This window comes from Hipposideros armiger, unplaced genomic scaffold (genome assembly GCF_001890085.2).
Source record: "Hipposideros armiger isolate ML-2016 unplaced genomic scaffold, ASM189008v1 scaffold_878, whole genome shotgun sequence".
Lineage (NCBI taxonomy): Eukaryota > Metazoa > Chordata > Mammalia > Chiroptera > Hipposideridae > Hipposideros > Hipposideros armiger.
In genome coordinates, this window is record NW_017732228.1 from 87146 (window position 1) to 100164 (window position 13019).

The 13019-nt window shown below is 39.1% G+C and overlaps 1 protein-coding gene across 7 annotated transcripts in view; it reads right to left on the bottom strand.

Annotated features, from left to right (window-relative positions):
- The window catches only part of BCL2L13 (BCL2 like 13), a 90524-nt gene extending 78219 nt beyond the window's left edge, over positions 1-12305 (bottom strand). For 5 of the 7 annotated variants that reach the window (XM_019629978.1, XM_019629976.1, XM_019629981.1 and 2 more), the window contains exons 1-2: positions 12172-12305; positions 1575-1745 (exon numbers count right to left, since the gene is read on the bottom strand). In XM_019629978.1, coding sequence (XP_019485523.1) covers positions 1575-1695 — 121 coding nt within the window. In that variant the 5' untranslated portion in view covers positions 1696-1745; positions 12172-12305. Of the gene's footprint in view, positions 1-1574; positions 1746-12019; positions 12103-12171 lie in introns of those variants that run through there. The other 2 variants (XM_019629977.1, XM_019629980.1) reach the window with 2 other exon arrangements.
- Between the last annotated feature and the right edge of the window lie 714 nt (positions 12306-13019).

Sequence of the window (13019 nt, forward strand, 5' to 3'; positions counted from 1 at the left end):
TGATAATACCAACATGGGCCAGTGAAGCAACGTCCTCCACAACTAGACTGAAGAACAAAAGGACAGCAACTTGTCTGTTCCCCTCCCCCAATTCCCCAACAAAATCTTTTAAAAAACAACCACAATTTCAGGTTGGGTGTGACAGAAACAACTTTTACAGTTGTTTTTACAGTTGAAAAACATAAAAATCTAGAATGACTCTTTAATCAGATTATTTTATAAGTGTCTTTATGTTTTTACTCTACCTTAAATAAACATAAATCGGAAACTATAGGTAATAGATATGGTTCATGCTAGAAAGATGACATGGAATTCTAAACAGCAGACCCATATTTCTAAAAACGCCTTGGCCCTACATCAAAATTGAATAAATGTACATTTATTAACATTTTAAATTAAAATTTCTTATAAATAACGTCTTTATTTATGATTCCCTCTTTAATTGACTTTTACAATTAAAGCCCTACTACCAATGTTAGTGACCTAGGTAAAATGGCTTTTATGGTAAACCAAAAATTTTATAGCAGTGCTACTGATGTAAAAAAAAAAAAAAAAGGGAAACATTTAGATGTACAATAAAGGAGATAAAATACAGAAACATGTAAACATGTTTAAGATAAAACTGAGTGAAAACAATCACAAATAATTGATTACAACTATGTAAAAACCATGTGCATACTGATAAAGATTAGAAGACAATAGAAAGTCAAATAGTTGCTGTGTGGGTTTGATGAAATAATATATTATATATTTGGTATCACATTTTCTTTTATGAGTTTTAAAAGTCATTTTGATATCATTTTGTTGAAGATAGCAACCTACTTTCAGGGACTTAAAATATGATTCAATATTTAAAAATAGAACACACCCACTAGTTATTTGTAAGCATTGAATTAGCATTGTTAGAACACCTTCCTTCATCCTTCCTATCATATTGGCCACTGGATTCCATCATTTCTGAATTCTCAACGCTACCCTTTCTGAAACCAAAATGACAGAGTGTAAATAAGAACTACCTCCAAGGGTGCATTAGAAATCTGTGAATGAGAATATTTAAGATGATGATATTATATCTTAATGAAGACTGATTCAGACTCTAGTAACTGTTTTAAGCTTTGTTTGACAAGCTATTTAAAGAAGGATATATACAACTTCCCAATACAAAGAAATGTGCTAAAAAGCTGTCTATCCGATATAAGAATTCAAGGATATTTGAATATCCTTGAAAAAAAGGCAATTCAAGAAACTTAATTGTATTGTAAATTTTAAAATAATGTGATTCTAATATATATCTTAAGTATAAAATCTCTAAAGACAGATAAATTTCTGTTTATTTACATGGACTTAATACATTTTAAACTGTACCAAGGGTGATCATTTAAAATATCAAGCTCTTAAAAAGCATTCAAAGCAGTTGCTTCTGATAATGGATCAGGGGATGGGAGGAGGGGTTATTCCTCGAAAGCTGATTAGTATTACTTGATCATATAAACCATAAACGTGAATTAGATACAAATACTTTTATATATGAATTATTACTACTTACTATAACCACCATAAGCCAAAGATAATACCTTGGGGTGAGGAAAGATGTTGCTCTTGCAGCTTCTCCTGAGAGAGGAGTCCCAAGTAGCTGAGAACAACATACTTTGTTTCATAGTGAAATCCTACAGGCACAGTAGTAGAGGACGCCATTGAGTTGGGTGGCAGAGCTCCAAAAAGGTCTACTAAGAGATGTGTAAAACCTAAAAACATAAAAGTATCTTTTCAGTTTGAAGTTTATTACATGCCAGTAAATTTTCCCATTGACTTCAGTTATTCAAATACAAAAATAAATATTTCTCAGACTTTTCTTCTCAGTAATCTTAAAAATGTAATTTGTATTTACTCATAAGTGGGAATTTATTTATTCAGATTCCAGATCAAAAGCAAATTTCCCTCTCTCCCCCTAGTTTCTACATTTTCACTTATGTGGCAAAAACACTAGCTAAGCCCCAACCTCATCCCCGCCCCAGTTATATGTTCTCTTATTTCTTTTACTAATAAAGCCTCCTCAACTTCAGCTAGGTCCATGTCCACACAGCTGCAGATAGTATTTCCCAGTCTCCTTTGCAACTTAATGCATCATATGATTAGTTTTAGCCACAGTGACATGAGCAAAAGTTATATCTATAATTTGTGGGTCTCTAAGACTTTCTCTTCCCTCCTTTCTATGGTTTGAAATGTGAATATGATAGACACCTAGCTTTGACATACAAACTAGGGGATGGTGAAGCAACAACACAGAAGGAACCTGGGTCCCTGAATGACCATGTGGAGCAGAGCCACCTTGCCAGCCTGGACCACTAGTCTCTGGACTGTTAGTTGAGAGCCTTTATTCTGATTCTCTTCATTCGGCAACCTAACTTGTTCCCTAATCAACACAACTATAACTCTCACTTCTTCACCTAGACTTAGTAGCTGTTTTACCTACCATGTACCTTGTTTTAAGATCTACTCTCTTAGCAACCTGCAAATATGCAATACAGTATTATTAACTATAGTCACCATGCTGTATATTATGACTTATTTTATAACTGAAAATCTTTCCTTGGACACCTACTATGTCCCTTAATAGTTGTTTCCAACCAAAATGTCTTATTAAGAGGTTTCCAAATAACTTTGTTTTTTACTTAAAACAATATGGGGGGCCGGCCGATTGGTTCAGTTGGTTAAGAGCTCGCTCAAGAATTTGAGCTCTGAGCAACAGCAGTTCAATGCCTGGTCCAAGTTGAGCTGCCGCTGAGCTGCCAACAGGTGGCAGGATGGCTCAGCTAAAAAAATAAATAAATAAATAAAACCAAAAAATAATATGGACTGCTCAAGACATACCCAGTAAAAGAAAAAGAGGTTCAGATAAGTAATAACAGGAAGGAGAGACAGGCAATGTTGGCAAAATTTAAGATCTGTAATAAGCAAACTAAGAGAAATGTCCTAAAACAATAAACAATGAAAAAAATACATGCAGAGCTTGAAATACACAAAAGAGTGGCTTATAAAGAAATAAAAAGAAAGATAACATGAAAATCTGCTTTGAATGGTTAAATACTGTTTTTCTTTAATGTATTTATTGTTGTTATTAATATCAGTTTTTATTTAGGTTCTCAAAAGAAATCTTGGTTTAACATATAAAAGATCCTATTGTTTCTATCTTCCGGGAGGCAATGCTACCATATTATATCAAAATATCCAATAAATCAAACAATAGGCCTGGACTACCCTACTCAACTTTAAAAGTTCCCATAAACTTCAGAAATGTACTTCAAAATTATTAATACATACTCCAAAGGAAGGGAAAAAGTGTTATAGCTTACATCACAGGAATAAAAGCCACATCCACAGTGTTCTTACAGGATGCTTTACTCTCAAACAGCTCAAAATATTTTATCATACTTTTACACTGTTACCATTTAATTGTGAATGACGGTATTTCAAATTTACAAATAAGAAAAGGGAAACCCATAGAGGCAAAATAAGTTTTCTGAGGTCTATAAGCCAAGTATTAATTAGCAGCAGGGCTGTAACAGACATTCGCCTTTTTACTCTTTTGCCTGCCTGCCTGCCCTCTGACCCCAATTTCCTATCTGTGGAGCATCCCACAGTGTCAATCTTAGTAGAAAACAAATCTCCCACTACGAAAGCTAAAATGGGCTAGACATTTTCTTTTCTGTTCTGGGCCAGGGCACCTAGGGTACAGATATGTGATCTAGGTTCAGCCACATCAGGGCTTATACCTTGGATTTGGAGCCTGGAAAGACATTTACAGTTAATTCATGAGAAAGGTGGCGGTGGTCTGAGTTCAGCAGAGGCAGCGGTACAGATCCAGCAGCAGTGTCCTAACTAGTATATTCCTGTGGCCTGAGCCTGGCTGAGTCTGCAGCAGTCTCCCCTGGTTCCTGCCTATTTTGCAGAGGCTAATTTTCCAGCTTGCCCATCTATTCTGTGAGATACCCAAATAACCTTGCTGTAAGTTCCTTTCTGCTTAACCTAGAAACACTTTGTGTTGCTTGGAACCAAGATCTAACTGGAACCTACTTTTCTTAAAATTTCTAAGGCAGTTCCCTAACAATTATAACACACTACTTCCTAGAAGATTACTAGACTCAATTTATAATTTAGAAAAATCTTCTACTTCTGTAAAGACCACAAACATAGTAATTACATTTATTAAAAGAGAAGACTGGGCCAGCTGAGTGGCGTGCTGGTTAAGAGTTGGCTTGAGACGCCAGCTCTGAGCAGCAGGGCCCCGGTTCGGATCCCACATGAGGGCCAGTGATGCTGCGCCCTCTACAGCTAAGATGGTGAACAACAGCTCAACCTGGAGCTGGGCTGCCGTGAGCTACTGTGAATGGCCAGGCTGCAGAGGGCTCCCGTGAGCTACTGTGAATGGCCAGCAGCCAGCATGAGCTGCTGTCAGCAGCCGACAGCCAGCGTGACCTGCCGTGAGCGGCCGTCCAATGGCCGGCGAGTGACTGCCTCAGCCGGGAAGAGCGCAATAATAATACCAACATGGGCCAGTGAAGCGATGTCCTCCACAGCTAGACTGAAGAACTAAAGGACAGCAACTTGTCTGTTCCCCTTCCCCGATTCCTCAATAAAACCTAAAAATAAAAAAGAGAAGACAATGTCTTCTGATAATTTTTTTGTGTTCACTAAACACACGTCTTAAGATACAAGGTACTCTGTAGGTATTAGGCACAAACACAACTAAGAGAAATCACCTGCCCTCAGGATTGTTCAACTAAGTAGAGGAAAACGAAAATAACTAAACAAATAAGAACAATAAAGTACTATTGGGTTGTCAGAAAAGTCATGACGCATTTTTGCAACGAAAAACATAGAAAAAATATGTCATGACTTTCCTGACAACCCAATATGATCAAGTCAGTATCCACAGAGTAGGAGAGGGCCAGCCAAAAGACGAAATAGGCAAGTCTCTCTAGGAAAGGGAAAAAGGAAGTGGAAATCAACAAAGGCTTTATAAAGTAAAACCTGAGCCAATCTTGGAACGTGAAAATCAACAAAGGCTTTATAAAGTAAAACCTGAGCCAATCTTGGAACGTGAACGGCTATTCACTAATTGAGCCAGCTGAGCAATGGGGCAGGGATAAATTTTAGATGTAAAGAAGATCGGGGAAAGGCACAGAAGCATTTTGAAAAAGAATGGAACAACACAAAAATTAAGGAATTTGACATGGCTAACTCATAAGCTATGAAGGGGATGGGGCTCAGCAGGAGTAAGCGGAAGTCAGCATTTGGTGTTCCTTGTATGCTATGGGATGATAAGGGGCTTGGTTTTTATCCTGTAAGCCAGGAATTATTTTAACCATGTCCATGAACGAACCCCTTAAAACTGTATGCAAGTTCTGTCTACACAAGCATTTTTTTCCTAGTGAGAAAAACATTCCATTTCTTTCACTAGGTTCACAAATTAGATCATGATGCAAAACAGGCTAAAAACTACTGTATAACACCATTTGGAATCACTGAAGGGTTTTAAGCAAAAGAAGCATATTAACAGATTATACAGTTTAGAAAAATCATGGTGGTGTGGAAAATAGAATGGAGATAGAAGGCAAGGACTCAAATTAGGGAAATATTACAAAAATCCAAAGTAGAGGTGTATGAAGGCATGAACTATACAGCAGGACACCAGGAAAGCAAAGGTGAGGGACATGAAAAACAGTAAGAGATCAAAGATCTGTTAAGTAATCAACGAGAATAGTTTTATGGAAGTTGGTATTATTCCTATTTCTCAGTCAGATAACAGGAAGATTTGGTTTGGAGGAGAAGGATAACAAGTTCACTTTGGGGCATACTGAATTTTAGAATACCGATGGGTTATCCAGGTGGAGATGTACAACAAATAGTTGATCAGACAGGTCTTAAACTCAGAAAGAGGTCTGGGATACAAAATTGTACTCTGCACAGATCCAAGTAAATAAAATTACCTACACAGGGTGAATGGAAAGCAGTAATTTCAAAATGGGAAGGGAGACTCAAACTTTCGGGGAATAGGGAGATGGGGTAATAGAGTTGAAAACACATATTCAATAGTTTCACACTCAAAAAAGGAAACATTACCGGTTGTTTTCAGATTACAAAGTATAGAAAATATAGCTCAGGGCTGGCCAAGTGGCTCAGTTGCTTAAGAGTTGTCTTAAGAACGCCAGCTCTGAGCAACAGGGCTCCCCGTTCAATTTCCATGTGGACCAGTGACACTGTGCCCAAGCTGAGCTGTCTCTGAGCTGCCAACAGGTAGCAGGATGGCTCAGCTGGTGTAACAGCAAGATTGCCTGTTCGATGGTGGGCTACGCCCACCCGCAACTAAGACTGAACTCACCACCTTGAGCTGAGCTGCCGCCCAGATGGCTCAGTGGATAGAGCAAGCGCTCTTAACAATAAGGCTGCTGGTTCGACTCCCCCATGGTATGGTGGCTACGCCCACCCGCAACTAAGATTGAACACAGCACCTAGAGCTTAGAGGCCACAAGCTGCGAACAGGAAGCCAGATGGCAACTGGCGCCCTCCACAATGAAGACTGAAGAACAACATCTTGGCTGGTCCCCTTCCCCAATTCCCCAATAAAATCTTTTTTAAAAAAAGTAGTGAACAAACATGCAAATGTAACAACAGCACATCAAAAAGAATGAAAATGTCAGGGTAATGATCCCTGATAGGGAAGTTCCGTTTGACTTGCAGGGGCAACAGAAGGTAGGGAGTTGAAGAGTGAATGGGAAGTGAAGTAGAAAGAGTGAGTTTTAAGTCTATTCTTTAAAAAAAGAGCATCGTTTAAAGGAAAGAAATCAATGGAGGAGGGCGGGAGGGAGGGAGAGGGAGAGATTCAGAGTTCATTTGTTTTGCTTTGTGTACAGTTAAGAGACTTAAACAGGTTTACACTCAGTGGAGAAGGAGCTAATGGGACATAAATAAATATACAGCAAGGGATAAATTATCAAGTTCCAAAAGAGGGGAGAACAGAGCAAATCAGTAACAAATTTTTAGCTTTAAAATATTTTGGTAACAAGAATTTTTTGGTAATACGAATCAAGAAATACTCATATATTGAATAATGCTTTAAATAAAAAGTTGATGTTCTAGAATTTATTTTCAAATTTCTTGTATTTATCAAAAATCCGTACCACTAAAGACACTTTTAGTCACTGTCTGACCCAGATGCCTTAGTCAAAGTATAGGTCATTGAGTTTCCACATTCGATTTTTAGCCTAGTGCTCTTCAAATTTTCTTACAAATCCCAATTGCCTAACCATAAATGCAATCTTAACCACAGATTTCATCATTTTCCATCTTCCACATTCGCCATCCTATTTGCAATAAAGTTCTCAGCTCTATTATGTATGTTAATATCCATACATCCACATATTTGGTGAGTGATTATATTATATCCATCTTTCTCAACAATTCACACTAATGGAGGAGATAATACAAGCTCCAATCATTTTATTTAGTATATGGTTTTTAGGCTTTATATGTGTAATTGGCATTCTACTTATACACATTCCAGACCTATAAAACATCCATCCAAGTTCTAAGTTAACTCGAACTTCCAGTTGCATAGCTCTGTGTTTAGGTGGTGGGGCCGACAGGCCTCAGGAACACCATTATATACCTAATACATCTGTATTAAATTACAGAAAAGAGGCACTGAGAATATGCCAAATGTAAACTCCAAGGCACTACTCTGGGATCATGTACTCTAAGAGTATTCTGGAAAGAGAGGGCATCTACTTCCTTTGCAATATTCTGTAGTGACTAGTCAGCGGACTCCACAATAGGCTCTTGAATTTCTAGTATCATAGATAAATTACATCTGCATGAGACCTCTATTTCTGAAGCACTTTTCCATGTGCTGTCACAGTAATCCTCTATGCTAGAAGGAAAACATTATAGTCTCAATTTTATTGACAGAGAAACAAGAATAGACAATTTATTTGCCCCAAATCATACTGCTAGTTAACAATGCAACCATTGGTTCCATACATCCTCTTCACTTCTGAGCTCTTAGACCTTAATTGCATTTATTCGACACATAATCTTACACAGAAATCTTACTGCGTGCAGGCAATGTGCTGGGTGAGAGGAATGCAGAGGTGAAAACACTAACACTAATAATAGCAGGAAGAAATGGTAGAAAAACAAGTTGGTTTTCCAAATCAGACACCCAAAATCCTGAAAGAAGCAAATTTGTCAATTTTGAGAATGGGGCAAGGAAAAAAAAAACAGGAAACTGACAAAGTGGATGAAAGGTAAACGTGGTCTGAGACCACCACCCTGAGCTTTCCTGGAAGCAGGGGACAATGCTCAGGTTCACCTCACTACTACCTCAGCAACACAGAGTACATTTCCTAAGACATCTCCAGCTTCTTTTTAAATGATGAAAAGGGCGTAGTCTTTACATTTTATCTGGTAGAACCTTTTAGAATTCAAATGAGATATAAGTGTTTTTCTATCAAGAAGTAAATATAATGATCTTAAATATTAAAACTCCTATCTTCTACACAGTTCTAACAAGCTATAAAACATATTTGTATTACCCAGACGTTTCTTTCTCTGCCTTACTCCTTTAGTTTGTTCCTCTATTAGGTTACAAGTAGTTGTCAACCAGACAGATGGACAGCCTGAGGAAGCTTAAAGGTAACTTAATCCTGTGTTTATACACTTATTTGGTAGCATCTCCAAAACCAGTCACAAATATAACATCCATGATCCTTCAGTAACAAATGTAATATCCACAATCTTACAATACATGGTTTGCTTTTTTTTAACCAGATTTCTATGATGAGTACCAGGGCAAATCCCAGGATGCTAGCTAGCATGGATAGTATTATAGGAATTCAGCACATTTTTATGAACTCTAACCAGGAGGTACGCAGTAACTATTAAATCCTACTTTAAATTCTTATCAAAAGCAAATCTGCTACAACATGTTTTTTGTAATTGTTTCCCAAATTAGTCTGATCATAATCACCTTGGATACTTGTTAAAAATAGAAATTTATAGCACCCACCTCAGACATACTAATTTAGAATATCATACCTATATTGTATTCCTTAACCCCATAGAACCTTAACAAAAATACATTACAATTTAACATGTTTTAATTAAATCATTTCAGGAAGTTCTTTGTTTTTAGGTCACGTCTTTCCACTAAAATAAAATTATAATAAGATTGTTAAATACTCCAGTAATATGGAGTTGAACAGATCTATAATCCCAGTTTATAAAAAGATAAATAAAAATCCACAGATAACTCAGTCAGAAATCAAAAGTTGTAATTTTAAACATTAACAAAGTTTTGTAGTTACCAGATCTCTAGTCCCAAGACTCATTGGTGGTTTGAGTAGGGAATTTTTTTAAAAGTTCCAGAAATTAACATGAATCCAATAACTCTATTTTCTTAATCCATTCTTTATTAGATCCTACAGAATTCTAAGACTTTCTCCAAAAGAAAATAGGTAAAATTAAATAATCCTAATAAAAATTGTAAAATTGCAGAAATTCCCCCCATCCACCTGAGAAATGCAACTGGGCAAGGTGTCATTTTTAAAACTCAGCAAACCCTAAGTATTCTAATGTAGGCTATCCCTTACCAACTGAAACATGTCTAATTGAAACATTCTAGTTCAATCTTGTGTTAAGAGCTGCCCAGAAATGTTTTTACTCAGCAGTTGGCACTCCCAGTTAATAATGTACTTATGGAGGAATGCCTTACTCTCACTCTCTCCCCACAGACATACAAACACAGTCTGACTTTCACTGTAAGTTAGGCTTCCCATATGTATAGACAGCTTGTGTAAAAGGGAGGCATAAAATTCAGTTACTCTGTTACATTCCTAGGTATATGCCAGAGAGAAATAGAAACACATGTCTACACAAAAACCTGCACAGAAATGATAATAGCAGCATTATATATAAAACAGTCAAATAGTGGAACTATCTGCCCATCAACTGATGAATAAAAAAATGTGGTATATTCATACAATGGAATATTAGGCCATAAAAAGGAATGAGGTTCTGACACATGCTATAACATGGCTGGACCCTGAAAACATTATGCTAAGTAAAAGCAGCCAGTCACAAAGTCCACATATTACATAATTCCATTTATATGAAATGTCCAAAATCGGCAAATCTACAGACAGAAAGTAAAACGGTGGTTGCCCAGATAGGGAAGGTGGGGGAGAATGGAAATAAAGAATGACTCCTAATGGGTACCAGGTTTCTTTTTGGGGTGATGAAAATTGTGGTGATGGTTGTGCACTCAGTGAATATACTAAAAACCATCACATTGTGCAATTAGTGAGTTGTATGAGTATGTGTGAATTATAGCTCAAAAAAGCTGTTAAAAAAGAGTCCCCTCCCTTCCACTCTGTAATGTATATTAATTAAGAATTCTTGGTGACCATGTATTTGGAATAAGATGTGAACCAAAATCATGTTTGAAAAACAATAATAAAAAGCAGGATGGCAGTACTAATCAATTGTTTAAAACTTGTTTTGAGAGCCGTCTGAGTGGCTCAGTTGGTTAAGAGCTCACTCAAGAGTGTGAGCTCTGAGCAACAGCAGTTTGAGTCCTGGCCTGAGCTGAGCTGCAGCCGAGCTGCCAACAGGTGGCAGGATGGCTCAGCTAAAAAAAGAAAAAAACTTGTTTTGTACAACAAAAATATTTCATAAGAAATATATCTTTAAACAATGATTATTATAGTTGCAAATCACTTGTCCTAAAAGCTTCATGTTTAAGATATTTAGTAAATATTAACCGATGTGCTAGTGATCACATCTTTTCTTTACAAAACTGGATGGACTCAACCTTGCATATCCTCCACTGAATTCAACTACTGGGGTAGATAGCGTCCTCCACAAGAAAATGAGTCATTAACAAAATAAATAAATAAATACTGAGATGGTATTTACTGGGAGTAAAAGGATTTTCAAAATCCTTAATGGCCTATTATCAAATGATGAATATTTCATAATGGTGTGAATATTTTCAATTTCCAGGTGCAAATGTGCAGTGTATATTTATCCAACTGTGTGTATGAGGTATAAATAGTTCACTGCTTACACAAACATTTGCTTAATTTTCTTGGAGAAGAAAATGTATTAGAAGGGTGTGGCAACTCATCCAAGGTCACACAACAAGTCAGAGCAGAGATCAACATTCTGGTTTACACCAAATCCCCAGAGGAAATCTTACTAACAATTTCGCAAAGATTTTTTGTTGGTTGCTTTATGTCATAAGCGGGGGAGGGGAGGAGCTGTCAGTTTACTTCTAAATAGAGACAGTGAGATAGCTATTTTGGATAAACACACACTTATACGGGGAGTGATTAAGAGCTAAACAAAGCTGGCAGTCAGAAGCCTGTGAACCACTGGACAGATCCTTCGGATTTCTGACCCCCGTTAAAGCCTCAACTCAAAAAGTCTAGTTTTTCTTCAAAGTCGGTTATGAAGGAAAGAAATTTGGGGTCTCCTTGGAATGGTGAGAGGACAAAAATCAAAGTAAGAAACGACATAGTGTGAGCTGTATTGCATCCAAGGGTATGGAGGGTTTTTCTGAAAAAAAAAATAATAATGGGTGTCAGAACAGCAGTGAAGCAAGCAAAAAAATTTCTAACACTGTAAGAAGAAACGACTAGGATGGGCAGAGCTAATCTATAATCTTTCCAAACGAATCGCAAGAAAACCTTTCCTCGACCAAAAAGAAGTCCACTTTTCCCGGCCTGGTTCTAAAAATGGAGCCGGGTTTTCGGTGTGAGGGTATCCGTGGGGAAGAACTGCGGTGCAGAGCCGGGGCGGAGGTCCTTCGCCTCCCGCTGCCCGCTCAGGAAGCCCCGCTCCACAAGCGTTCGCGACGGGACCTCGCTGGACAGGTCCAGCTACGATGAAATGGGCCCTTTAAGCTTCTAGAACCCTCGGGCGGAGAAGCGTCAGTACACATGCACACTCATTCACTCACCGTCAGCCACTGACACTCAACTCACGCGTCGTCGGAACCACTGAGGGGCCGGGCCGGTGGTTCGGCAGTCTCTGGACACCTTCCTACCCAGTGAAAAAACGCATGAGGAGCTGAGAACAAGCTCTGCCTTCCCGGAAGCCCACTCCCCTCACCTGTCCCTGGCCCCTGCCCCAGAAGAAGAGAAAGAGGCGGCAGCGGCAGCTGTTTCCGACAGGGTCCCCCAGCGGCGGTGGCTGCTTCGATCCGCGGCCCTAATCTCCCGCCGCCGCCATGATAGTGAGATCACCACCGGCGTGCTTCCGTCACCGCTGGCGCCAGGCGGGCGGGGGTGGGGGGGCGCAGAGGAGCGCCGGAAGGGGCGGCTTGTTTTCCCCAGCGGAAGTAAGGACCATAGAGGTTTGGAGATCTCTTCGTGCAGGTGTGACCCAAGGGAGCCGACCTCTTCTAGCTCTCTCTTCCCAGGAGTCGTTCAAAGCTATGATTCCTGGGGTTGGTGGAGGTCATTGAGAGCTGGTAGAAGGGAGGTCGGATACTGACGAAGGGGAGAGAGGCTGGCGATCCCTGCGGCAAGGAGCATTGCTACATCCAAGAACATGTTCCATATCCACAGAATATGGTATCCACAGTACATGTTCTATGGATGTAGTAAGCAAACAAGTATTGCGCTATTTTGTTGTTTTTGTTTTGTTTTTTTAATTGGGGGATGGGAACAGACAAGTTGCTATCCTTTTGTTCTGTAGTCTAGTTGTGGAGGACGGTGCTTCACTGGCCCAAGTTGGCACCATCATTGCACTCTTCACTGGCGAGGCAGATCAGTCGCAGGCTTCTGGACAGCCCCTCACAGCGGCTGCTGGCAGCACACCCTGGCTGCTGGCTACACATGGTAGCCCATGGCAACCCACTGCAGCAGGGGCTGCCGCTTATGCTGATTCCAGCGACCTATAGCAGCCCAGCTCCAGGTTGAGCTGTTGTTCAGCATCTTAGCTGTGGAGGGCAGTGT